Source organism: Phocoena phocoena, chromosome 18 (assembly GCF_963924675.1).
Source record: "Phocoena phocoena chromosome 18, mPhoPho1.1, whole genome shotgun sequence".
In the NCBI taxonomy this organism is placed as follows: domain Eukaryota; kingdom Metazoa; phylum Chordata; class Mammalia; order Artiodactyla; family Phocoenidae; genus Phocoena; species Phocoena phocoena.
Window position 1 is genome coordinate 79,953,258 of NC_089236.1, and position 27,704 is coordinate 79,980,961.

The window sequence follows — 27,704 nt, forward strand, 5'->3', positions numbered from 1 at the left end:
TGTGGCTGGTCCTCTGGGTGGCAACTTGAGGAAAGGCCAGTCTTCGGTGGCTCAGGGGACAGATCACCCCATGGAAGATAGGCCCTTACCTGTTCCCCCGGGTCAGCGGCTGCCGAGGGGGAGCTGGGGCCCCAGTTAGAAGAGACCCACGCCCTCGGAGGACCCACAGGCCTTGCTGAGGCCGAGCGCAGCCTGCCTGCGGGTGGCCTCGTGCGGCCTGTACTGTGCAGCCGTCCCTCGAGACCAGGCTCAGCAGAGCAGGGCCCGTGAGGGACGCTGAGGTGGGGTAGGACGCGGCCGCCCAGCAGCAGCCCAGCCGCAAGTGGCGTGAGCTGCGTCATCGTCCTGCGTGTCCATCTCCGCTTCTCTGCGGTGTGGGTGGTACAGGCCTGAGCCCGGAGAGACCAGCAGCCGGCCCGTCCCGCAGGGTCACGTCTTGGCAGGCGCGGTGGGATTGTAGCATCACACACAGTAGGAACGCGTTAAGTTAAACCCAGCGTGGAGGTGGTGCGTCTGCCTTCGTGTAGCCCCGGGCAGTGATGCGCCCCAGGCCCTAGCAGTGCTGCTGGTGAGCTCCCACGGAGGGGAACCCGTCGTGTGGTTCCTTCCAGGAAAAGCCCACCTGTCCCCGTGTGTCCTGTGCAGGACAGCCTGCCGGGGCTGTGGGTTTCTCAGCCAGAGGTAGAGCCTCCAGAGGGAGGGAGGCGGGGCCAGGGTGGAGGTTCAGGGCCTGCAGCCCTGAGCGGAGGGGTTTCACTGGGGGCATCTTCTCCCTCCAGGGGTCCGGGATGACGCAGCCCAGATCTGACTTGCAGGCCTTAAATCTTACACGCATACATCTGGTTTATTCTTCACGTAACACGATAATTTAAAAAAATCATTTGAAAAACTTAGCTTCTACAGCGAGGTCACGTGCGCAAACCTCCCCTGGAGGCCACTGCTCTCCTGCAGGAAGGACGGTAAGTACTGGCACCAGTGACACTGATGCAGAAGTCACTGCTAGGGGTTAGTTTTCAGTGGCTGGTGAGCCGACGCAGACTGACAGGTGCCGACGGAATAAACAACCGCACATGTCACGTGTATATTATCAGTGTCTCAGGTAAAAATATATATTTAGAAACACGAAGAGCTAGACTTGAAGAGCTACGTTACAGAATGACAAATTGCTCCCGGCTGGAGTGTGGAGGGTGGCGGCCCGATGCCCTGAAGGCTGGTCAGCCCTGCGCCAGCAGCCGGGCCCGGCAACGCTCCCTCAGCCTGGCGATGCTGGCCCGGGACAGGCTCCCAGGCTCCGAGAAGATTTTCTGGAACAGAAAGGGATTAGTTTAGATCCCGCAATGCGTTTCCCCTTCCTGCCCCTGGTAAAGGCTGGGCTGAGGCCCGTTGGTCAGTGAGCGAAGGAAGGTCACCTGTTTCCATCACTTTTTAAAACCGTAAGGATGATAGTGACAATAACTCAACCATCAGCCCAGACACTGCCCGAAGAGTCTGCGGCTTCCCCATGCGGCCAGTCGGCCAGCCGCGGCGCTGGGAACGCACAGCCCCTTTGACCTTCACCCCAGGAGGGCAGGGGCCTGGGGAGCCCGGTGGGGCGGCCGGAGTTTGGAGCAGAGAAGGGTTTACTGCGGGGCCGAGCAAGGAGAACGGGCGGCTCGTGCCCCCAAAAGGCCCAAACTCCCGGAAGGGTTTCAGCAAAGCATTTTCAAGACCAGATGGGGGAGGGGGTCCCAGGATGTGTGATCAGCTGCTCTGCACAGTTATCTGGTTGACGGTGAGGTCACAGGGTCACATTATCAATCCTCAGGCGCCTCAGGGGGCTGGGGGCGACACTCGGTGGTTTAGCATCTGAAAAACTCAGGAAACGTGCGTGAGATACCATTATCTGGGTACCTCGGAGGAGCCACAGCAGAGGAGGTGGGGGAGGGGTCTGCCCTGGGAAGGCCCACAGGGTCTTGCTTCGTTACACTTGGGTCACGTTTAGTACTTTAAAAATTTTGAATCCAATCCATAAAATGTCTCAGATTCTGAAGTCTGAGGCTCTGAGCTCCTGGAATTAAAATTCGGTAACGTCTTGTCCAATTTTCATTCTTTTGGTGTTTCTTTGTTTTTGTGGTAAAACCCACATATTGGGTTGGCCAAAAAGTGCCTTCGGTTTTTAAAAATAAAAGACGTTTTTCATTTTCACCAAGAACTTTATTGAGCAACGTATTCGCCCTTTTGCTCCACTACCGTCTGCCATTTTCCAGGCAACTTCATGATTCCGTCGTCCCCAAACTTTTACCTTTCTGAGCAAAGAACTGTCCCAGGTGCCTCTTACAGTCTTTCAGGGAATTGAATTTTTTTCCATTAAGAGAATTTTGTAAAGACCAAAATAAATGGAAATCCGAAGATGCAACATCTGGTGAATACCGAGGATGAATCAGAACTTACAAACTCTAACAAGCTGTAACAGCCTTTGCCTGGTCATTAAAGAAACATGCGGTCTTGCGTTATCCTGGTGGAAGATTATGTGTTGTTTTCTGTTGACTAATTCTGGACGCTTCTCATCGAGTGCTGCTTTCAGTTGGTCTCATTGGGAGCAGTACTTGTTGGAATTAATCGTTTGGTTTTCCGGAAGGAGCTCATAACAGAGGACTCCCTTCCAATCCCACTATATACACAGCATCACCTTCTTTGGATGAACACTGGCCTTTTGAGTGGTTGGTGATAGTTCATTTCACTTGCCCCACAATCTCTTCCATTCCACATTATTGTACAGTATCCACTTTTCATCACCCATCACAATTTGTTTTAAAAACGGAACGTTTTCATTACGTTTCCGCAGAGAATTGCATGTGGAAATATGGTCAAGAAGGTTTTTTTTCCGCTTAACTTATGTGGAACCCAAACATCAAAGCGATTCACATAACCAAGCTGGTTCAAATGATTTACGTTTGATTTGGAGATTTTGAGTATGTCTGCTATCTTCCACGTGGTATAACATTGATTGTTCACAATTAATGTCTCGATTTGATCGCTATCAACTTCAACTGGTCTACTCGACTGTGGAGCATCGTCCAGCGAGAAATCTCCAGCACGAAACTTGGCAAACCACTTTTGGCACGTTCCGGCAGTCACAGCACCTTCTCCATACACTGCACAAATCTTTTTGCATTTTGGTTGCGTTTTTACCTTTATTGAAATAATAAAGCATAATATGCTGAAAATGTTGCTTTTTTCGTTCCATCTTCAATATTAAAATGGTTACACAAAAATTCACCAATTTTGATGTCTTTTCTTAAAAGGATGCTGATATGACAGCAGTCACAATACAATCTAACAAAATTGTTTTTTTTTTAACATGTCTTTACTGGAGTATAACTGCTTCACAATGCTGCGCTAGCCTCTCTGCACAGCAAATGAATCAGCCGCGTGCACACATACCTCCCCACATCCCCTTCCTCTTGCGTCTCCCTCCCACCCTCCCTAGCCCACCCTTCCATGTGGTCGCAAAGCACCGAGCTGATCTCCCTGTGCTCTGCGGCTGCTTCCCACTGGCTATCTGGTTAACATTTAGTAGCATATATATGTCCATGCCACGCTCTCACTTTGCCCCAGCTTCCCCTCCCCATCCCCTGCCTTGTCCTCAAGTCCATTCTCTCTGTCTACATCTTTATTCCTGCTCTGCCATTAGATTCATCAACACCATTTTTTTTTTTTGATTCCATATACATGCGTTAGCATACGGTATTTGTTTTTCTCTTTCTGACTTACTTCACTCTGTGTGACAGACTCTAGGTCCATCCACCTCACTACGAATAACTCAATTTCATTCTTTTTATGGCTGAGTAATATTCCATTGTATATATGTGACACATCTTCTTTATCCATTCATCTGTCAGTGGACACTTAGGTTGCTTCCATGTCCTGGCTATTGTTAATAGAGCTGCAGTGAACATTGTGGTGCATGTCTCTTTTTGAATTATGGTTTTCTCAGGGTATATGCCCAGTAGTGGGATTGCTGGGTCATATGGTAGTTCTCTTTTTAGTTTTTTAAGGACCCTCCATACTGTTCTCCATAGTGACTGTATCAATTTACATTCCCACCAACAGCACAGGAGGGTTCCCTTTTCTCCACACCCTCTCCAGCATTTCCTGTTTCTAGATTTTTTGACGATGGCCATTCTGACTGGTGTGAGGTGATACCTCATTGTAGTTTTGATTTGCATTTCTCTAATAATTAGTGATGTTGAGCATCTTTTCATGTGTCTCTTGGCCATCTGTACGTCTTCTTTGGTGAAATGTCTATTTAGGTCTTCTGCCCAATTTTTAATTCGGTTGTTTGTTTTTCTGAAATTGAGCTCCATGAGCTGTTTATATATTTTGGAGATTAATCCTCTGTCCGTTGTTTCATTTGCAAATGTTTTCTCCCATTCTGAGGGTTGTCTTTTCGTCTTGTTTATGGTTTCCTTTGCTGTGCAAAAGCTTTTAATTCGGTCCCATTTGTTTATTTTTGGTTTTATTTTCATTACTCTAGGAGGTGGGTCAAAAAAGATCTTGCTGTGGTTTATAGCAGAGTGTTTTTCCTATGTTTTCCTCTAAGAGTTTTATAGTGTCTGGTCTTACATTTAGGTCTTTAATCCATTTGGAGTTTATTTTTGTGTATGGTGTTAGGGAGTGTTCTAATTTCATTCTTTTACATGTAGCTGTCCAGTTTTCCCAGCACCACTTATTGAAGAGGCTGTCTTTTCTCCATTGTATGTTCTTGCCTCCTTTGCCGTAAATTAGGTGCCCATATGTGGGTGGGTTTATCTCTGGGCTTTCTATCCTGTACCATTGAACTATATTTCTGTTTTTGTGCCAGTACCATACTGTCTTGATTACTGTAGCTTTGTAGTATAGTCTGAAGTCAGGGAGCCTGATTCCTCCAGCTCCGATTTTCGTTCTCAAGATTGCTTTGGTAATTCAGGGTCTTTTGTGTTTCCATACGAATTGTAAAATTTTTTGTTCTAATTCTGTAAAGAATGCCATTGGTAATTTGATAGGGATTGCATTGAATCTGCAGATTGCTTTGGGTAGCATAGTCATTTTCACAATATTGATTCTTCCAATCCAAGAACACTGTATATTTCTCCACCTGTTTATGTCATCTTTGATTTCTTTCATCAGTGTTTTATAAAGTTTTCTGAGTACAAGTCTTTTGCCTCCTTAGGTAGGTTTATTCCTAGGTATTTTATTCTTTTTGTTGCGATGGTAAATGGGATTGTTTCCTTAATTTCTCTTTCTTATTTTTCATTGTTAGTGTATAGGAATGCCAGAGATTTCTGTGCATTAATTTTGTATCCTGCAACCTTACCAAATTCATTGATTAGTTCTAGTAGTTTTCTGGTGGCATCTTTAGGATTCTCTATGTATAGTATCATGTCATCTGCAAACAGTGACAGTTTTACTTCTTTTCCAATTTGTATTCCTTTTCTTTCTTTCTCTTCTCTAATTGCTGTGGCTAGGACTTCCAAAACTCTGTTGAACAAAATTGTTTTGAATGAAGTTAAAGACAGTTAAGTGCTACTAGAGCCATCTTACGGAGAAAACGACGAACCTCTTGGCCCACCCAATAATTTACATCCTAGCCACTCCAGGTGTGTGTCTGGGTGGTGTAAGCTATGTTCACATGTTGGGCATCAGATCTCCAGAACCTTCTCATCTTCCCAAACCCAACTCTGTCCCCAGCACCCCGCTTCTGTCTCTATGAATCTGACTCCTCCAGGGGCCTCACATATGTGGAATCAGACAGTTTTTGTCCTTTTGTGACAAATTACCAAGCATAATGTCCTCCAGGTTCATCCACGTGGTAGCAGGTATCAGGACCTTCCTTTTCGAGGCTGGATAAAATCCCGCTGCATGGATGGACCATATCTTGTTTATCCATGCATCTGTATGGGCATTCAGGTTGTTTCCATGCCTTGGCTATTGTGATGCTGCAATGAACGTGGGCGGGCTGGGGTCAGTCTCTTAGAGACCCTGATTTCATTTCCTTTGGATAAGTGCCCAGTAGTGGGATTGCTGGATCTTATGGTAGTTCTATTTTTAGTCTTTTGAGGACCTCCATACTGTTTTTCACAGTGCCTGCACCAATTTACATTCCCACCAACAATGTATGAATAGGGTTCCCTTTTCTCCACATCCTCACCAACGTTTGTTATTTGTGGTCTTTCTGATGATGGCCATTCTGCCAGGTGTGAGGCGATAGCTCATTGTGGTTTTGACTTGCATTTCCCTGATGACGAGTGATACTGAGCATCTTTTCGTGTACCTGTTGGCTACCTGTATGTCTTTTTTGGATAGGGTCTACTCAGGCCCTCTGCCCATTTAAAACTTTTTAAAAAACGTTTTGGCCATGCTGCACGGCATGTGGGATCTTAGCTCCCTGACCAGGGATCAAACCTGGGCCCCCTGCATTAGAAGCGTGGGGTTTGAAGCACTGGACCGCCAGCCAAGTCCCTCTGCCCATTTTTCTTTTTCTTTTTTAAAAATTTATTTATTTATGGCTGTGTTGGGTCTTCGTTGCAGTGCGTGGGCTTCTCTTGTTGTGGAGCACAAGCTCTAGGTACGCGGGCTTCAGTAGTTGTGGTATGTGAGCTCAGTAGTTGTGGCTCGCAGGCTCTAGAGCACAGGCTCAGTAGTTGTGGCGCATGGGCTTAGCTGCTCCGCGGCATGTGGGATCTTCCCAGACCAGGGCTCGAACCTGTGTCCCCTGCAGTGGCAGGCGGATTCTCAACCACTGCGCCACCAGAGAAATCCACTCTGCCCATTTTTAAATGTAATTCCTTGGCTCCTTGCTGCGCTGTGGTCTCTGTGTGTCTGGATGTTGACCCCTTAGCAGCCATGGTTTGCACAGTCTCTCCTGTTCTGTGAGTTCCCTCTTCACTCTGCTGCTGGTGTCCGTTGCTGCACAGAAGCCCTGATTTTGCTTTTGCCCTTCCTGCGTGGGCTCTTTTCGTTTTGACTCTGCCCGCAGCAGCTCGGAAGCTGGTCGGGGCCGTCGGTGAGCAGACTAAGCAAGGAAGAAACCAGATTTGAGAAGTGGCAGCAGGAAGGGACTCAGACTTGCTCCCAGTAACAGAGAAACTGCTTCACAACGAGGAGGAGAGAAGGTGCCTGGGGGGTGGGGTGGGAGCACCTGGGAGCAAGTTCTGAGTGGGCGATGACCTGAGAACAGACTCTTCAGATGCGTTCAGCTGTCCTCTTCCCGTTACGTTGCTCTCAGCTGCCAATGAGATCACGGCTTTCATTCTCAACGAAATTCTAGATGTTCTCACACAGGATTTCAGAGAGGTTTGACCTATGAACTGCAGTTTTGCTGAAATGCATATACAACTTTGTAGCGACCCCTGAGAAAATAAGACCAGGGCCACCTCCCTGCCAGCGTCCCATGATATGGCCACACCTGTCGTGGGCAGACACATGTCTTTATGCAGTGGCTTTTCTGCCGTGTGGGGAGGCCACCCCGCCAATCCTCTGCGTCCACTCAGCTCACAGGGCCCAGAACACCTTTGGGCTGGAACACCGGCCACACCCGCCATGGACACACGTCCGCCTGCAGCCATCACACAAGCAGGCCAGGCGCCCGCACTAACTGAGCACCTACTGTGTGCGGGGGCCCTGCTCCACACAGACAGATTCGCACCACCTCGGAAGCATCAGCCTGAGTCCGAGGGCCGGACGCCAAAGTTGCACTGTCTGGCTCTATTTGTGCCAAAGTCCAGGAGGCCGAGCCACGGGGACAGAGCAGGGCATTAGCTGGGGCTGGGGCGCCCCTTGGGGAGAAGAAAACGCCTGGGCCCAGCGGCACAGCTGCACCACCCGCTGAGCGGAAGGCACTGAAGAGCTCTGAAACCTCCAGGTAAAGGGTGAATTGTACCAGGGCCTTCACTCACTGAAGCCAAACACCTGAACAGCCCTAGGCTGCAGGACCTCCTCGCCAGGGCCTCGTACCCGGGGGGCGGGGGAGGGGCACACCATCAGTGCAGCTGTTTCAAACGGGAAGCTGAAGAACACAACGGGCCGGGCGTCTGGGTCAGCGCTCCCCCCTCCCAGGGTCACTCCAGGCCTGGGCTTCGCGCCCTCATCCCAGTGTCCCTGTAAACCCCGCCCCCCTGGGCCTGTGGGACGCAGCATCCACTTCGTTCACTCAGGCGATCTGAGCTGTCCACACGGCCTGCGCCAGGCCCGGGACCCAGCGGGGAGGGACAGACAGGCGTGACCCCACCAAGGCCGGAGAGAAGTCAACAGGCGTAGGGCTGAACAGAAATGGGGGGCCCGGTGTAGACCGGGTCATCGGGAAAGCCTGGGATGGGGGCGGTCACCTCCCAGGCCCGGGAGAAACCAAGGTGTGGATGTGACGGGGCTCCCTGGGGGGCCCCAGGTGACACCCGGCCCCACCCCTGGGCTGACGGCGCAGGAGGGGAGCAAGGGTGAGCACCCTGGGTCTGCTGGGCACCCTGGGCTCCAGGAGAAGCTGGCCTGGAAGGGCTGGAGCCCCTCCCTGGGCTGCTTAGGGAGGAGGGCCGGGCAGCCCGCGCAGGGAGGCGGCAGGGCGCTGACACCCACCCGCATGAAGGTGTGGCATTCGGTCACGAAGCTCCCTCTGGTGATCTCCTTGAACTTCTCACAGATGTCGGGGACGCTGGTGGCTTCCAAGATCAAGGCCTGATGTTGCTTGATGAGGGTCAGCGCCACCCGGAAGATGATCTTGGAGCCCTCGTTGAACAGACAATCCCAGATGCGAAGCACGGTCTGCAGAGGAAGAGACAGCGGGTCAGCGCGTGGCCGCCTAGCCGGCCCCAGTCCGAGCCAGGCGCCCTCACCTCAACGGGCAGGACGTCCACAAACAGGCAGATGAACCAGCGCGACACGACCAGGGTCCACAGCAGGCCGTGACTGTCCATCAGGGCCGCCACCGCCGGCAGCTTGGTCCTTACCAGCTCCCCGAGGACCTCCTGGTCCGTCTTCAGGCCCAGCATCGAGGGGCTGTAGTAATCTGCACGGGGACAGGGGAGAAACGGGGACGTGGACCCCACAAACCATAGCCCCTGACACCCGTGACCCTCGTTCCCCCTGAGCCGTGAGGGGGGCCACGCCCAGCGACCCTTTCCAGAGGGTGACCCAGGGCAAGATCCCAGCCACAGGGATGCAGGAACTCCTGGGAGCAGTGCCCAGAGTGGGGCCCCGGGTCCCAGCACTCCGGACAGCAGTGCCCCACTGGGCATCCGTCACAACCTGATGGAAAGCAGGGACGTTTGCAACCCAAGATCAGGCAGCCAACAGTGGGTGCAACCAAGTGTCCACCGATGGATGGAAGGGAAAACCGAACGTGTGAGCGTCCTGGCACCCCCCCAAAGTGTCCTGGGCGCCCCCAGCACAGAACACCACCCCTCTTGTGTCACGTGTCCTATTTTCCTCTCATGGAGAAGATGCAGGTGAACGTTACAGGAGAGCATCAGACAGACCAATGCTTCCAACTGCGCGACTGTCTTTTGAATGGACACTTTCTTGCCAAGGAATTTTCTAGCTTAATGTCATGTATCATAATACATGACAGCTTAAACTTTGTTGTAAAAACAGGAATAAAATAAAATAATAAAACAGGGGGTCTTTCCTGGTGGCGCAGGGGTTAAGAATACACCTGCCAATGCAGGGGACACGGGTTCGAGCCCTGCCCGGGAAGATCCCACATGCCGCGGAGCAACTAAGCCCGTGTGTCACAACTATTGAGCCTGCGCTCTACAGCCCGTGAGCCACAACTACTGAGCCCACATGCCACAACTACTGAGCCTGCGCTCTAGAGCCCACGAGCCACAACTACTGAGCCCACGTGCCACAACTACTGAGCCTGTGCTCTAGAGCCCGCGAGCCACAACTACTGAGCCCACAGGCCACAACTACTGAGCCTGTGCTCTAGAGCCCGCGAGCCACAACTACTGAGCCCGCAGGCCACAACTACTGAGCCTGTGCTCTAGAGCCCGCGAGCCACACCTACTGAGCCCACGTGCCACAACTACTGAGCCTGTGCTCTAGAGCCCACGAGCCACAACTACTGAGCCCGCAGGCCACACTACTGAAGCCCGCGTGCCCAGAGCCCGTGCTTCACAACAAGAGAAGCCACGGCGATGAGAAGCCCGCGCACCGCAATGAAGAGTAGCCCCTGCTCGCCGCAACTAGAGAAAAGCCCGCGCGCAGCAACGAAGACCCAACGCAGCCAAAAATAAATGAATAAAATAAATAAAAATTTAAAAAATAATAAAATAGGAAGACTTGGTGCGCGTCGTGTGCCCACTGCCACACAGTCTGGTCAGTCACCACGGCAAAGGGAGAGATGTTCTTGTTAAGTAAGTGTTTGGGTTAAAATAGAATCATCACGAGTATCGACACGACATCACGGTCACACCACTGGTTTTCAGCGCGCGTGCACACACGAAACCATGCTCAGTCCTAAAGACCCCAGAAACCGGTTACTAGAAGCCTGTTCAGTTATAAGTACCTGGGACTGAAGCTTCCTTCCCTCCCAGACCCTCCTCTCACTTCTGTTCCTAAACCCTAGGGCTGCTGGCTGTCCTGTCCTCTCAACTAGCAGCGCTCTGGCTCTGGTCCCGGGGGCAAGGGGCAGGCTCCACTTCCCGTCCTGCAGGGTGCCGAGCCGTCTCAGGAGAGCGCGGCAGAGACAGCGGATTTGCGGAGCCGGGAGCACAGCACGGCCTCGTTCTCGGTTACAGACAGGCTTAGGGCAGCTCCCAAAATAGTCAAGGTCACACCCCACACCCGCCACAGGCCTGAGCCAGTCACAGAAGGGTCGCTGACGCCCCCGTGCCCCCGTCTGCCGTGAGCCGCTGATGGCGAACCCCACGGGCCAGGCCCCGCCTGCAGCCCCCCTCAGCCTGCGGCCTGTGCACAGATGCCAAGGACCTTCTCCCCGAGCCAGGCCACTCCCGGGGTCGCCTCACTTTGCAAACAGCCCAACGGCTGTGTCAGCACGTGGAGAGGGGAGCGCTGCTGCAGGGGCAGGTGGGCCCGGGGGCCCCGGGTACTGTCGCCCCCCACAATGAGCCCTGCCTGCCCTTGTCTGGGCCACGCCTTCTGGCTTCAGCAGGGCTGCTCCCGGGAGGGGCAATCGTCGCCTGGCTCCCCTGTGTCTCAAGGGGAAACGGGTCAGACCAGCTCTCAGGACGCAAGCGTGTTCGTTCATAAACAGGCTGACTCATCACCAATGTGACATCCCGAGCTGGCCCGGCCCATCCCACCCCCCGTCCCTTCTCTGCAGGCTCGGCAGTCTAAGGGCAGATAGGGTAGGGGTTCCTCAGAGGAGGAGACCCAGACATAACTATCTTGACGTTAAAGAAGCCATTTTCTGTCTGGGCCATCCTGTGATCTAAGCCCGGCCACGACGCCCTGTCCTTGCAGAAGGATGGGCCTATCTGCATTGTAGTTTAGTCTGACTGAGCCTAATAATCATCAGAAATGACATTTTATGGCCTTAAAATAAGTCTGGGCAACGCACCACCCCCGGGGGCCCACCTGTTGCTTTTCTGTTTCTCTAGGTCGGCCCTTACGGCCCCTGTTGATCTCGGTCCCACTGCTGTGTCGCCACCAGGCTTCCCCAAACCCCCAAAGAGCACCTGGGATTGGTCATGGTGGGAACGTTCATCATAATGCAGCCTCTGACCTAACTGAGCAAACGGTGACCACGGAGCCGTGTTGGCGTTTTGTCTGGAAGCCTGTCCATCTTCTCCCCTGAGAGCTGTTCAGGCTCCGCCATGAATCCGGGGCAGCTGCCCCTCTCCGTCCTCCGTCCCCGCGGGCGGCATCCCCCCAGCCCTTGCTAACAGCGGCACAAGCCCGAGGAGAGGGCCCCTCTTCACGGCACCGCCCAGGCTCACCTCCTGGGGGCACAGAGCTGTGGATCTGAGCCCAGGCCTCCGTGCTGCCATCCGTGAAGGGGACCCAGTGGTTGGCATGTGTGGTGTGGCTGCTCCATGGACCAGACGAGAGTGGGTGCAGGCAAGCCTGGAGCCTGGACGGGCCCCGGCTGCCCTCGCATCTGAACACACAGCCCCCAGGACAGGCGGCTGCTCTCCCGGGTGGTCCTGGGCTGAGCCCGGCCCAACCCAGGAAGGCGGGTGGGGGAGGAGGGGGAAGGAAACGGGAGGCGGGCACAGCAGACAAGACCACCAGGGCTCGTCGCGTGGGCAGCCGGAGCCCGTCCACAGTCACCAGGACTTTGCCAGCGGCTGGACCAATCACCCCCATCGTGGCTGTGGGGGGTCACATCTGCCCAAGTCCTCTCCCACCCCAGACGGCTCCGGCCACTTCTTGTCCCAAAGGGACCCCACTCTGCAGCTCACCGTCTACACAGCGCATCACAGAAATCGGTGGTGGTTTACTCACTAAAACAATTAACGTTCAGTAATAAACGGAAAAGTAGAAATGCACGAGAGGAATGATCTTCACCTCGAAAGCAGTAGCCACAACAGCTGACGGTCGCTGCGCCCATGGCCGTTCACGAGCCCAGCAACGAAGGCTACAGAAGCCCGGCCGCTCGCCGGTCTGCTCACTACGGCCGCGACAGTCCCCACGGTCCAGACGCCAGCCGCGCAGACCCGGACGAGGAGCTCAGAGCCCGCTCGGCCACGTCCGGGCCCCGAGACGCATCGCCGCCTGCTGGGACCCGCATCTCGCGCGCTCCTGTCTCAACTCAACTGCAAGAAGGTTTTCGACCTCGACTCTCAGACAGTTCCTTCCGTTTCGTCACGTCTTGACTTGTCAGTGACATCGTTTCGGCAACACCAGAAAGCGACAGTTCCGCTCTTACCGCGAGGACTCAACGTACCCGGGAGTATTCTGCCAACAAGGGCGTCCAACAGCCAAAAGGACTCCTCTTCACTCCTTGTCACCAGAATCAGATACCCCGCTAGGAAGTTCATTCCCTGAAATTAGACAAAAGAACCAAAGGAACTCACTGAAGTCTGGACCACCCGCAGACTCTGTAATCGCCTGGCTAACGGCTAACTTTCCGTTTCCCTGGCTCTTCCCTAAAGCTTGCCTGATTCTGGAACGACCTTTCAGTGGAGCTACGGCATCTGAGGCTCTGCCGTCTAGTGACACGTGTAGCTGGACCCACGACTCCTGACATAGAGCAGGCCAGGGCCTCGTGTTCATGAAACTATTGGGGGGGAAACTACACCAGCGACCACACTTCCTAAGAGCGGTAAGGCGCGTGGTCTGCCGCTCAGGGACGTTAAGTGGAATCTCGTGATAGAGCCCATTTGGGGAAATTCAGGGTGCACAGCGCCAAGGGGGCAGACGCTGCCATATACACACAGTTCAGGACCCTCAGCCGCCAGGGGCGGGCGGACCCGGAAAGTAGCAGCGGTGGCCGAGCGCCGAGTCAGCGCCCCTCCTGCGAGACTGGGTTTCGGGTGACTTCCACTTTCTTCTTTGCCGCTTCTCTACAACTTCTAAAATAAACACGTATTTCTCTAGCAATAAGGGGAAAATCCAGCTCTCGTCAACCAACAAGTTAAATTTGGACCCAGACACCTCACCCCACAGAGGCTACGGGTCACCAGCGAGACAGCCATGGAGAAGCCAGCTCCCCGACCCCCGGACCTCGGACTCCTGCCTGCGGGGCTGAGAGACGGTTGACTCCTGTCCTGTGCGCCTCTCAGCCAGTGGCACGATGTCACGGCACCCGCAGGAAGCTCATACGTGTGTGTGTGTGTGTGTGTGTGTGTGTGTACATACATGCGTGTATTTCCCAAAAGCCAGCAGAGCTTTGGCATCAGGCTCATGTTTAAAATTGTGTGGGTTATTTTTTAACCCTATTTTTAAGACCCACAAGAACAGCAGCTAGAATAATCTAAGGACAGTTTCTCAGCCACCCTGCCTCCCCGACTCCTGAAGGCCAGCTCCTGCCCCAGGACAGGACGTTAAGGGCAGTCGTAACAAGTGACAGCGACAGGGATTACCTCGGAAGAACAGATCCGCCCAGCTGCGTCTTTTCTGCAGGTACCCGCTGCGGAACAGCGGCCTGAAAACAACCTGGGGGTCACACCAGCCGCTCTGAACGGTGGCCTCATGTATCTTTGCTGCTGGTCTTTTCAAAACTCCCACCTCATTCCTTCCCGCGACCCCCCGACCCCCGGAGCCGAGGCCACACCACGTGCCGTCCACACGGGACACGAGCTGCCGGGGCCGCCCCGAGTAGGCGTCCGTGTCCCCTGCCCCCGGCCCGGCGCTCGTGGTCCCAGCCCTGGAGCCACCGGGGACCGTAGGTGCTACCGCCCAGGGCCTGTCTTCCTCTCGGGGACGCTTTGGCCTGGCCTCCGGCTCGGGGGGGCACAGAGGCCTCACACGCAGGGACAGGAGACCCCAGCCGCAGCCCCTGGCCCCTGCCCACACCCGCCGGGACCCGGCAGCCTCCGGAGTGACCGGCGGGAGGGCACGGTCCCTTCGCCTCCCGACCCAGCTCCCCTCACTTTCCAGGCCGTGAACACTGTCCCTTCGATGCTCCAGAAGGAGAGTCTCCAGGGAGGAACGAGAACTGATTCCTGCCACCTGACGGGCGGCTCCGCGCAGCAGGAAGCACGACCCATCACCTCCTACTGCCGGCTGATCCGGCTTCCGGAAACAGCCTCGAAGGGCCGGCCCACCGCACGCGTGCACGCTCAGACACACACACACGTGCCCACCATCTGCACCAAGACGAGAGGATGCTGGCCGCCGCAGCCCGTGTTCACTTCAGCTGCTTCCCCTTCCCCCCGCCCCGTCTCCGTGGGCTGGCACCGCTGGGAGACGGTGAAGTCCCAGCCTGTGTCGGGGAGGACCTGGCAGCCCAGGACCGGGCTGGCGTCCCTGCCGGGGCTGCGGGCGCCGGGGGCTCACCTGGCAGTAGCCCACGCCACGGTTGTGGTGCCCGTAGGCCAGCAGCACGTTGTACAGGGTCCTCTGCAAGCAGGGGTCCGAGCCCTTCCGGAACCGCACGTTGTCAGGGAAGGTCCTGTTCATGTCTGTGAGGAAATCCACGGTGCAGGCCGCTCAGGGCTGGGGACAGAGACGGCTCTGCGACGGACCCGGACCCTTCCTGACCTCCACCATCAGCCGGCCTCGGGGGCGCAGAGGCGGCCCCCCGGGGCCCCTGTCCCGTGGCAGCCCGGCCCGGGGACACAGGTGGGCATGGCAGCCCTTCCTCTGGAGTCAGCAAGGACGACAGAGCGGGATCCTTGGATAAGGCCGGGCTGCTCGGGCCCTGGCGGCTCCCGCCACCCCCGCGCCCCCCGCTTAGCTGGGGATGAGCTGGGGTGACAGGTGAACAGGTTACATAAAACTTCGGAGAATTTTCCCAGTTCTGAAGACTGAACACATAAGGAGGCGGGACACCCCGAGATTCCCGTTTAGAGAGAAACAGACAAAAGGGAAAAGTGAGCCCGAGATAAACTCATCACCGCCGGCTTCTGTCTGCAGGACAGCCCGCCAGACCCCTGCTGCTGCTTGGCCGCTCCCCGCCCGGCCGGACGCCTGCCCTAAGGAGCTGCGATCCTGTGAAGCGAGGACGCGGGCGGAGCAAGGAGGGCGGGGCTCAGCTAACAACCGCTGGCCCTGCCTGGATCAGAGCAGTGTGTCCACGCGACAGCGGGACTCTCGGACACAGCTGACGGCTGGAGGCCTCCCCACTGCTGCAGGAATTCTGCCCCCGGGCTCTGGCCCAGGCCTGGTCTCTGCCCACGAAAACCAGCTCTGAGCCGAACAGCACGCTGCCTGCCTCAAAGCACGTAAGTTTTCATTGTATGTTTGTTACAAAGAAGAGTTTTTTCCTGGAATTCTGAACCTTCCAAAAACTGGCATCCACCACAGGGAAATGTGTGCTTTTCACTAATTCAGACTAGAGAGATCAGTGCTCGTCGCTACATAATGTCTTCTATGATGAGACGTTTCTCCGTGTTTTGAAATCTCTCTACACCTACCCCACTGCCATGCTAGAGGCAGACACAGCGGGACGTTTGGTCTGCACTTACGTGGCACGAAGCACCGGCTCTACTGTCCCTATAAAACGACTGATCCAGACCCTTCAAAAATAGACCTAGAATCGTCACGGGACCCAGCAATTCCACTTCTGCGCATGTACCCAAAACACTGAAAGCAGGGTCTCAAAGAACTACTTGCACAGCCCCGTTCACGCCGCCTAACTCACAGTGGCCGGAGGGTGGAAGCAGCCCAAGTGTCCGTGGACAGACGCTGGATAAACACAACGCGGTCTCTACACATAACAGAACGCTGTTCAGCCTCAGAAAGGAAGGGGATCCCGACACATGCTCAACGTGGGTGAACCTCGAGGCCGTTACGCTCAGTGAAATAAGCCGGACACAAAAGGACAAATACTGCGTCATTCCAGCCATATGAAGTCCCTAGAGGCGTCAAATTCCTAGAGACAGAGAGTGGGTGGTGGGAGGCGGGAGGAGGGCATGCGGAGTTAGTGTTTAATGGGGACAGAGGTTCAGTTTGGAAAGACAGAAAGGTCAATTTTATGTATCCAAAACCTCTGCACTAAACAGATCCTTTAAAATTCATCTTTCAAACAAACGGCCACATTCTACTTTATTTAACACGATGGGCCTTCGCTTGGACCTGAGGTCTCTTCCCGCCCTGAATCAGCACGTCTGGCCCTGCGGAGGGACCCCCGCACGTGTGCCCGCAGGGTCATGGCAGCGTCTGTTCTGAGCCCTTTGGCCGGGGTTTAGCTGTGGCATCAGGGTGCAGCCAGCAGGCTCAGCGCCCCAGTGCCCCCCACCCCGTCTCCAGCTCTGGGATCTGAGAACCCTACTCCTCACGCTGGGGACACACCACTTTCTCAACGTTACAAGTCAGTCCAACCTCTCTGACATTTAAAGTAATCAAATTTTTTAAATGAAGTATTTGTGTTTAAATCTGTAGTTCTCAAAAGCTGTTACAGTCAGAAAGGCAGATGTATTTCCTAAAAATCTAATTATTCAATCCAGGTTAAACATTTCTTTGAGTACTTTGAACTTTGAAGAGCCTGGACACTCAGAGGATGACATAAAGAGAGGTCTCTGGTGTGTGGCTTCCTGCAGGCGCGCAGCTGTGTCTGCGAGTCCGCGGGGGTCCCCCAGCCCCCGTCCCTCCTGTACTGACTGCTAGCTCAGCGGCCTCGCGTTCCTGGAGAGATTCTTCTCAGAAATGTGGTCTCTCTGGTACCATTTTCCTTACCACCTAGCTAGGCACACAAATATTTCCGGAGCCAGTTCCAATCGCTCTCCTCCCCTCACGAACGCCTGAGTTTTGATTTTCCTTCCAGAAAACTGGAATCAGCTGGTGCATCTTTAACCACGTAACTTTCCTCATCAACATCACAGCATGAGCGGGTGCTAACACAGTTTCCTTCTGGGGGTGGCGCCCAGCCCCCATGTCCCGGGGGACGGACCCCGTGCGTCACCTGTCCTGATGGCCTCCTCCAGGCTGTCATCCTTCTCTCCCTGGAGGAGATGGAGGTAGTAGCCGGGGTTCTGGTCCATCTGGGCCTGGGCTCCGCTCACCCCCATCCAGACACGGGCCCGGTGCTCCAGCGGGACGCCCTTCCGGATGTAGCGCTTCACTGAAACGGAGGGAAAGGGCAGCTTTACCCAGACCGCTGGGTGCTTCCCGAGGCCAGAAACCACAGAGTTTGCTTCTGGCTCTCGCCTAAATCATTCAATCAGACATAAAAAAAGGTGCAAGGCTTCCCTGGTGGCGCAGTGGTCGAGAGTCTGCCTGCCGATGCAGGGGACGCAGGTTCGTGCCCCGGTCCGGGAAGATCCCACATGCCGCGGAGCGGCTAGACCCCGTGAGCCATGGCCGCTGAGCCTGCGCGTCCGGAGCCTGTGCTCCGCAACGGGAGAGGCCACAGCAGTGAGAGGCCCGTGTACCGCAAAAAAAAAAAAAAAAAAAAAAAAAAGGTGCAAAACTTCACGCACCTCCACCAAATTGATACATGCGCTTGTTACAGAATTCCGTTCTCCGTCCCCAAGCTAAGCACAGGCCGGAGGCTACAGCAGCCCTGGTACCTCTAGCTCGCTGTCAGCACAAGAATACGGGCTGTGAGGGTCACCTCCAATCCCCACCCTGCCCGCTCCTCGGCCTGTGCCGGACGCTGAGGCACCAGCCGTATTTAACGGAAAAAGATTATAGGCTATGGTCAAGAAAAGCAGTATCGCTAAAATCTTGTAACTCAAACTGACGGTCACCTGTACGGGAGCGCCTGAAAAGAGGCTTCCCGGAAGCCATGCCTCGAGCACCTGCCTGCTCCTGGGAGGGCGTGTGGGACAGGAAACGCACGGCAAACGTGTGCAGAAGGATGCGGGATGACGAGGGATGCCCAGAGGAAGGAAAGGACAGATTTTAACACCATCCGCCAAAGGCAAAGAAAACTCGAGAAACCCTTTGCCAGTTTAGAAGCATGTTGTAGGATCGGGTCTGGGCCAGAACGTCTTGGCCAGCGTGGCTTGGTCTGGTCATTCTGTTATGGGGACGTGACGTTTTGAAGTCTACCCTCCAACTTAGTACGATTTACAGGAGCCCTCAGGGGTCAGCGTGACCAGCCGCACCCAGAGTGAATTAATCCTCTTCACACAACAGCAAGGGGACGGACAGGTCAGGCCTAACTTGGGAAGGGGCCATTCCCACTGAGACGGAGCAAAAGGAAAGGACACGCAGAAATCAGCAGTAACTCCACGTATGAACAGCAAACCGCTGAAATAAAAACACTGAGACAGTATCACTTACGATAGCACCAAAAATGAAAGGAGAGATATTTAGGTATAAATCTAACAAAACATCTGCAAAGAGAAATCAAAGAACTACATAAACGGAGAGAGACGCCAATACACCTTCAGGATCCCTCCCGCTGCCCTGTAGCTGCCGCCACACCCACCCAGGCCTCTGCCGACGTCCAGGCCTGCAGGTCAGCTGCCCAGGATCACGCAGGAGGGGCTCCTGAAGACGACCGACTGTTCTGAACCTTACCTGTGGCGAGGATTACCTAACTGTGCATTTGTCTACACTCACAGACCTGTGCACCAAGAAGAGCGAATGTCACTGCAAATTTTAAAAAATGAATATAAAGTATAAAAAGGAAAGTGCACACTGGTTAAACCCCTCACACTGTGCCTCACCAGCCCCAACCTCGAGTAGGTCTCAGTCTCTTAACCTGTGAAACGGGAACAAAGCACAGCCCAGTGCCTGAAATACAGTCAGGACTCGGGGCTCTCGGCTGCCTTAAAAGCAGTAACAACGCCCAGAAGTTTCAGAGAATAAAGGCTTCTGTTATTTTTGTTGTTTGTTATCTGAATTTACTAAGTTTCTTTGGAAGAGAAAGAAAACGGTTTTCCCATCCTCAGAGACTGACGCTTCCCAAGGGCAGGGCTAACCCATGCGTCCTCCTGGACATTTGGAGGAGCGTAAAATATATGGTAAAAACCGCAAAGAATTAACTCCCAGCCGTCTGCCCCAAAAAAGTTAAGCAGATTCCCAGGTTTTTTATATTTGTCTTTAAAATATGTTTTGCAACTCATTCTCATTTAGATGGTGCTAATACCCTAGCCCACCGGGCAGGAGACATAGAAGAAGCAAACGGGACGGAGCTTTTCCCTCACCAAGTGCCTTTACACCAAGGCGGAAAGGAACGTAGAGGTAGCTTCCAGGTCGAGCACTGAGAGCAAGCGATCTCAGGCTCCTGGTGGATACTCGCCACAGACAAAGAAAAAGAAAAGCTTCATCGTATCCATAGCTAGCGTCCTCAAGCAGGGTGAGTTTCAGCTGTCATCTGAAGACTTGCTGGATGCCAGGATTTGTGGGTAATCGTGTGACTGGAGACAAGACCGAAGTCCTCTCAAAAAAAGAGAACGAACACAGTAGGACCCAAAAAGCCAGAAACGGTGAAGGCACGAGAGCAAAGGTGGTCTTCGGGTGTGCTTGCTGGTGTCAGGGGCAGGGCTCCAAACGCGGCTGCCTGGCTCTGACCGCGCAAGCTGGGTCCCACAGCCCTCACACGGCCTCCCCTCCCTGGGATGCCACACCCCCGACGACACTACGGCCAGCCCGGAACGTCTGGCAGGAAAAAACTGGATGTCCATTTCCTGGATCACACGTCCACTGCTGTCTACGCCGACTGCCCCTCCCTCGGAGCCCTGTGGGTGCTGCAGCCTCCCCAGCCGTCACACGCAGAAGCCACACCAGCTCCCGTGGCAACGCCCTGGCCCACAGAACCCTGCGAGCCCACATGCCTCTTGCTGGATTTCCTGAAAGAACTTCAGGTCACTATGCTCTCCGGTTCAGCTCGACGGTGAACCCCGTCCCCAGACCAAAGGCTCACCAGGGATCAAGTATATTTGCTCCTAAACCTGTACGCCAAGTACACTCGCTGCCACGATCAGACAGTTTAACGAATGTTGCATATATTTTTAAAAAATTAAAGCAAAAGGGCTTCCCTGGTGGCGCAGTGGTTGAGAGTCCGCCTGCCGATGCAGGGGACACGGGTTCGTGCCCCGGTCCGGGAAGATCCCACGTGCCGCGGAGCGGCTGGGCCCGTGAGCCATGGCCGCTGAGCCTGCGCGTCCGGAGCCTGTGCTCCGCAACGGGAGAGGCCACAACAGTGAGAGGCCCGCGTACCGCAAAAAAAAAAAAAAAAAATTAAAGCAGAAAAAGAAATAATTGTTACTTCAATAAAAGCAAGTTAAATTTTCAGAAAAAGTTGATAAGTGCTCCAAAAGGCAAAAGCAAAACAAAACCTTTAAATCAGACCTCAAAAGTCGAGGAAGAGACTAGAGATCTGGAAGGATTCTGCACTCAGAGTGCTTTTACTCCCGAACCACCTGGAAAAAAAGACCCCGACACTGGAAAATAGATACAACGCTCCGGCAGGAAAGATACAGAATTCGTGGACCCTCCCTGTTCAAAGAAAAGATGACAGGCTAGAATCGAATGACAAAATCAAAGAGGAATAAACATGCACGTGTGTTTCATATAAAAACAAAGGCTTATGCGCACATGTACATCTTGCCACGATTCTCTGCGTTAACTGACCTGTGGGTCAGCTGGACCCCTGGGTCTAGGTTGGACAGGAAGTCTTCTCCTGCATTAAAAAGCAAACGACAGCCCGAGAGTGCGCCCTGTTCCTGGGGGGACGTGGGACAGTCACCAGCGCTCACCTCTACGGGAGACTGGGGCCTGGGCAGCAGATAAACTCAATCCAATTCACATCTTTTAGTGTGATTACGATGTTTTCCCATGTGCAAAAATTAAGTTTATTTTCATGTATTTGTGTGTAACGTTTAAAAACAAACCAAAAGGGAAAAAAATGAAGCCGAGGTCTGCTGGAAACACGTTAACACCAACAGCAACGCAGGGATGGACCTCGGCGTACAATCACGCAGGATATTAGCTTCGGGGTCTGGGAAACAAGAAGGGTCAACCTTTGAGGTCCCTTCAGGCTGATTATATGAAACGCTAGTTTACCCATGTTTTTACTAAACACTGCCCACCAGTAACAGGCTTGAGGAGGGAGGGCCTGGTTGAGGGTGAAGCCCAGGGTGAGGCCGAGGTCCAGGTCCACCTGCCTCCACCCCACCCCCACCCCCGTGTTAATCCCACAGGTATTTCCCAAGCATCTCCTGCGCACTGGGGCCCCTCTGGGGGACCCTTTAAAGGCAAAAACTGACCTGTCACCCCCTTGCTTAAACACTGACTTCTCTCTGCCTGGTGGTGCAACGTGTGCCCACCTGTGACCTGGTACAGGGCCCCTGTTCCACTGCCGGGCCCTCCTCACCACACCCCTAATACTCTGGTCACAACTCAGTACCTAGTGGCTGGGACCCCCACCCTCACCCCTTAATTGTCATTAATGTCCCATGTCAGGAAGGCCCAGCAGCCCCTCTTCCCCACATACTTGAGTTTCCTTAGCTCCCCGGGGCACATCCCCGTCCACCCCTCACCACCTGCCCGCAGGTACCCACGGTCTACCCTCTATCCACAGCGTGAGGAACACTGCAGGCAAACACTCCATTCATTCATTCAACAAACACTGAAGCAATCATCCATCCAATCAAGCCGGCAGGGAGGGGTCTTTGATCCCAGCAGGGGAAACAAAGGATAAAATAAGTAGGACCCACACCGCATAAGACAGGGAGGAACAGAAAATAGGCAAAGAAAGGACAGGAAGTGTGGGTCTGTGGGGTGACACGGGAAAGCCTCCTGGAGGTGGCATTCCAATCCAAACCTGAAGGAGGCGAGGGCACAGCCTGGGGCTGGGGAAGAACCCCAAGGAGAGCAGGGGAAGAGGTGGGGGGGAGTGCAGGAAGGACCCCGCTTTCACTCTGTGGGGGTTAGGGAGAGCTCTGCCCAGAACCGCGCAAGGGCACAGCCCTGGCCACTCTCATTTGAAGGAGCAGGAAATCCACCTTCTTCTGGAAAGAAGGCCATGGTCTCCATCCATCTCAAAGGACAAGCAGGCCTCATGCCGGAGGGAAGAAAGGAGGGCCTGCACCTTGACCGTGCAGCGCCCTCACCTGCGAGCCTGCGCGGGATACGAGCCGGGCTCGCGGCAGCCTTCCCCCCCGAGATCCGAGACCCGAAGGAACCCCAAGCCCTGACCTCCCTGGCGCGCCCGTCACCCGTCGGTCGGGTCACTTGTTGCGCGCCTGGAGGATCAGGCTCCAAACTTACGTGTCATACTCTTCTGGACACCAGCGCCTCCCTTTAGAAGTCTGGACCATTTTATGGCCCTCCTGGTGAGTATCGCCAGATAGGTGGAAAAAAATTCTTCATAAGCTGCATAATCAAAGTCCTCAGGCCTTTCAAACCCGTACGGATCGATCCTACGACACAAAAAGACCCAGAGTAAAGTTCCGCGCGCACGTGGAACGTGGGACCTGCGGCGCCCGGCGCCCGGGGCCCCCCGTGGGGGGCGCGTGTTCCCCCCCCCCTCCCGGGTGCAGAAAGGGGCGGCGGGCCGAGCGCGGGCGCGTGCGCAGCGCAGGGGCCGCCCAGGGGCGCGCAGGCGCCGGGCACCACCGCCCCCGCCGGCTCCACGCCACCGGCACCCAGCCCGCTCCCCCGGGCTGGGCCAGGGGCGCCCGGGCCTCGTGCGCCTACCTGGGGACGCGGTCCCGCGCCGCCTGCGCGCGCCCCGTGGACTCCATGCCGAAAGGGGCGGGAGGGGGCGCCCGGGCCGCGGGGCCGGGGGTGCCAAGTCCACCTCCCGGGACTCGGAACGCCTCCGGTCTTTCCGCCGGGCCGCGGGCGCCGGGAGGCGGGGCTGGCGGCGGGGGAGGGGCGGGGAAGGAGGGCGCGGGGGAGGAATGGGAATGTCAGGGGAGGGGGAGGGCGGGGGCGCGGCTGGCGCGGGAGGGACGGGGCGGGGCCCGAAGGGATGAGGGGGCGGGAGGGGCTGCACCTGCTCCTGCGCCAGGAGCAGCTGGAGCCCGGAGCCTGGGAGGGAGGAGGCACGGGATGGGGGATGGTGGACCGGGGGCGGGATGGGGAGACCGGGGTGGGTGGGATTTGCGGGACCTGGGGCGGGACTGGGGACTCAACCTGGCAAGGCTGGCCGGACAGGTGCGGCGGGTACCACCCCTCATCCCCCAGCCCCTGGCCTTTCGGGCCTGGAGCAAAGGTTGGAGGAGATCAATCCAGTTTGGATTCTTCTGACAGCACTCCAAACCTCAGTGCCCCGCGGGTCCAAAGGCCGGCGTTCTGACCTATGACTGCTATTTTAATGTTCTTTTTGCAGAAAAAGATCGTCTTATTTTTTACTTGGTCTTTTTCAACCTACACTTAAGACCTGAGAGCAACACATAAACAAGTGGATTTTTTTAAATTTATTTTTTTGGCTGTGTTGGGTCTTTGTTGCTGCGCGCGGGCTTTCTCTAGTTGCTGTGAGCGGGCGCTACTCTTCCTTGTGGTGCGTGGGCTTCTCATTGCAGTGGCTTCTCTTGTTGCGGAGCACGGGCTATAGGCGCACGGGCTTCAGTAGTTGTGGTTCGCGGGCTCAGTAGTTGTGGCTTGCGGGCTCTAGAGCGCAGGCTCAGCAGTTGTGGCACACGGGCTTAGCTGCTCTGCGGCATGTGGGATCTTCCCGGGCCGGGGATCGAACCCGCGTCCCCTGCATTGGCAGGTGGATTCTTAACCACTGCGCTACCAGAGAAGCCCCAAGTAAGTGGATCTTCATCCCTGCAGCCCCACCCCCAGGGAAATCTGCCCTGTCCCTCCCCACCTCCCCAAACCAGACTGGGGGAGGAGGTCCAGCCCCTCCACAGACACCTGCCTCCAACCCTGTCCCTGGGCCAAGCCCTGCCGGGACCACAACGTCCAAAGAGCCGGCTGGCTGGGGCTCCTCCAGCCCAGTTGATGGAGGGTGGGCTGGGCCCTGCAGGATTGCCATCTGAGGTGACCTGGGGTTAAAAGCCCACACGTCTGCTCTGCTCCCCAAAGGGGCTCCCTCCTCCCACTGCCTCTTTCCACTTCTGCGCACATCTTGGCAGCATGAGTCACCTCTGTGCGCCGCCCGCGATTGAACAGAAATGCGATCCCAGCCTTGCGTGCCTTTTACTTTGAGGGAAACACCAGCAGATGTGAGCACCGTGGTTACCATGTTGAGTGTCCACTGTTCCCCTTGATACTGCAGGACAGCCCTGGTTTAGGACAGCACCTTTCTCGGTCCCTGTTCACCACTGCACTGTCCCCACATTTCAATATCGTGGCGTGAAAACCATGTCTAAACCGCTTTTCGTATTTGGGAGGCCATCGAGGATTTGCCCAAACTGTCATTTTGAATTTTGCCTTGGAAATGTGGTGAGGTAAAAGGGGATTTAAGATTCTTTAAATTTAAGATTTACGGCACTTTTTTAGCCTCAGCCCTCCACGTGCCAAGGGTCCTTTTTAAGAAGTGGGTTCAGACCGTAGGCAGATCAGGCAAATCAGAAAAGACACCATCTCTGCAGACGTCACGTGGCCACCTGGCTGTGCAGGGCCTACTCCACCAGGGCCTGGCAGCTTTGGAGACAGTGTCTTACTGGGGATCTAGATGTACTTTCTCGTGACAAGTGCCTATAAGCCGTGGCTGGGCGTGGTGGAAACAGGATTGCCAGCATCCGCTGCAAATCTACCTGGGCTGTTGTGAACCAGCCTGGCCCTTAACACTGGTTTTTCTGGAACATTCCATCTGAGGGCTAAGCAGGGAGCCTGGAAAGTAATTTGAGGAACATACCTGTCCCTAAGCTGGGGACATCTGTCTGGCCATTTCCATGGAAGTCTGTAGGAAATTAGTGCTCCACTGAACATGACCCCCAAATGCCCCCCATTTGCTGGTTCTGGGGAGACTTTCCAAGCCCTCGGCTCAGTTCACAGTATCCCTTTCAAGACCCACCTCCTTGGCCCTCCCGCCAACAGGGTGCCTCCTTCTGCAGACTCCAGTCCGCAGGCAGGGTGACTTACCCTCCCACCAGCGTGGGGTGGGGGGGGGGCCTCGGCCCACGCGGTGCCCACCAGTGCCGGTCTTACAAATCATCAAGCACCAGCCCTGCCTCGCCCCCGGCGCCCCGCCCTCCTGTCTCTGCCCCGCCCCTTTCCCTGGCAGCCGCCTCTGCCACCCTAGACAGGGCTGCTCCCAGTTTCGGCAAGTGACTCCCTGAATTCCCCACCCGTTCCGGCCTTTCTTTGGGGCCCAAACCACACTTCCTACTCCCTGTCTCCAAGAGCATGTCCGGTACGGCTGCCTTCACTCCTCTCGTGCCCCAAAGTGGCCCAGCGCACAGCACCGCTGGCCCAGCGGCCCTGGCGGGCACTTCCTGCTCCCCCTCGGCCTCGTTTCCTAACTCCTGCCCTTCTCAGGCGCTTTCCAGCCTCCGTCTCCCACTGTGTCCTCACAGCTCCCTGGTCCCGGCCCCAACAGGAAACACAGAGCACGGATACGGGCACTTGGACTTGAGTGTGCTAGCAGTACCCCTGACCGAGGGCATTTGGGGCCACATGAAACGAGGGCGATCGTTAGATAAGAGGGGGCCGCCCTCCAGGAAAGTGGAAGTAACGATCCAGGGAGAAAGCACCCGTGTCCGAGGTGGCCAGGAGGGTCTGCAGCCAGAGGGCGGTTTGTGGGCTGCTGGCCCCCGCCTCGCAGCGTCTGCCCAAGCCCCCCACCTGGGAGCAAGAGGCAGCCGGACCCCTGTGTCCTCGGTGCCCCTCCATCCACCTCCAGAGGCCCGGTGCCCTGAGCATCCCGGGCACCCTCACCGGCCAGATGCCCTTCCCCCAAAGCCTGTGGGTGTCCACACAGGCAGGTCACACCCAGAGGAAGGGAACCAAATTGGGCGCGGCCCCTCAGGGCGAGGGCATGCCCGGGCTGGGGTGCCGCCAGCTCCTGGTGTCCCACTGCCCACCGTCAGGCTGCTTGAGGAACCTGCCCTGCAGCACTAAAGCTTCAGGCCCTGTGTGGGAACTACCCGTCCAGGGGCCCTGGCTCCTCTGGGAGGCTGGCCACCCCCAGCCCAGTGTCCACTCAGCACCCATCGGACGCCCCTCTTCCTGCAGGGACTCCCTGTTCTTGTCGCCTGATTGTAAGAGCTGCTGCTGTTTGAAGTAAGACGTGCCGTCAGAACTCTTAAGTTCTGGGGGTGCCGGTCCCCCCCAAGACTAATGGGAAGTCCAGGCAACGTCATCTATCACTGTGAAGACCTGAGGGTAATGAAAGGACCATGGTAACAACATCCAAACCTGGTGGTCACTGAGGGTCAGGGTGGGCCGGACTCCAAGCACTGCGGCCTCACCACGGGGAAGTCGGATGGACGGTCCGAAGTGCAGCAGCACTGCTCACACCGTTTCCAGTAAAGTACTAAGCCCAGTTTGTTTGTTTGGTTTTGTTGTTTTTGCGGTGTGCGGGCCTCTCACTGTTGCGGCCTCTCCCGTTGCGGAGCACAGGCTCCGGACGCGCAGGCTCAGCGGCCATGGCTCACGGGCCCAGCCACTCCGCAGCATGTGGGATCCTCCCGGACCGGGGCACGAACCCGCGTCCCCTGCATCGGCAGGTGGACTCTCAACCACTGCGCCACGAGGGAAGCCCGATAATTAGTTTTAAATGGCCCACCGTCCGCCCGCTGTGCGCCGCCTGGGCTCCTCGTCTGGGGCCACCACGGGCACAGCGGGATTAATGTGCTCAGAGGGTCCTCACGAGGCCATCCACTCCTACACGGCTCCTACCCTTCCCGGAAAGCAAGCAGGGCCACGCGCAGAGTCACAGGTACACAATTAAGGACCTGGGGGGGGGGCGGGGCATAGAAATGACCCACGTGGGGAGGTCTTGAGGTTTCCAGTGACCCCGCCAGGTGCCCGCGTCTCCCACGCAGGCCGGCAGCGAGTGCGGGAGGCCTGGGTCTCAGGGTGGTTTCATCGTCATGTCCCTTCCATCCCTCCTGCCCTTTTCTTATCCCTTTGGGTGAGGTCCAGGCAGGGACCACAGCTGGCACCAGACTGTCCCAGGAACACCAGGACACATGATCACCCTATGTGGGCCTCCCCGTGGCTGCAGGGGTGGGCACTCGGGTCCTGGAGGCTCGCCCCTTAGGTGGGTGACCCTGGCCGGGCTGTGTCACCTAGTGCGCAGAAGGGCTCAGGGAGAAAACCTCGGGCTCAGG

At 55.8% G+C, this 27,704-nt stretch overlaps 1 protein-coding gene across 1 annotated transcript; it reads right to left on the reverse strand.

Moving 5' to 3' along the window:
* Positions 1-1,214: 1,214 nt before the first annotated feature.
* On the reverse strand, positions 1,215-23,219 carry GRTP1 (growth hormone regulated TBC protein 1). The gene is made up of 9 exons (XM_065896198.1): positions 23,173-23,219; positions 22,744-22,895; positions 17,483-17,641; positions 14,917-15,041; positions 12,863-12,959; positions 11,191-11,193; positions 8,847-9,019; positions 8,590-8,775; positions 1,215-1,304 (listed from the first exon to the last, which is right to left on the reverse strand). The coding sequence occupies exons 1-9, from the start codon at positions 23,217-23,219 to the stop codon at positions 1,215-1,217; spliced, it is 1,032 nt and encodes a 343-aa protein (XP_065752270.1).
* Positions 23,220-27,704: the final 4,485 nt, after the last annotated feature.

What these genes read in the sequence shown, in the direction of transcription:
- GRTP1 (XM_065896198.1), bottom strand. Translation starts at nt 23,219, where the DNA reads ATGGAGTCCACGGGGCGCGCGCAGGCGGCGCGGGACCGCGTCCCCAG. An exon ending in GGAGGAGGCCATCAGGACAG is followed by an intron (nt 15,042 to 17,482) that starts GTGACGCACGGG and finishes ATTTCCTCACAG; the next exon opens with ACATGAACAGGACCTTCCCT. An exon ending in AATGCCACACCTTCATGCGG is followed by an intron (nt 1,305 to 8,589) that starts GTGGGTGTCAGC and finishes TTTCTGTTCCAG; the next exon opens with AAAATCTTCTCGGAGCCTGG.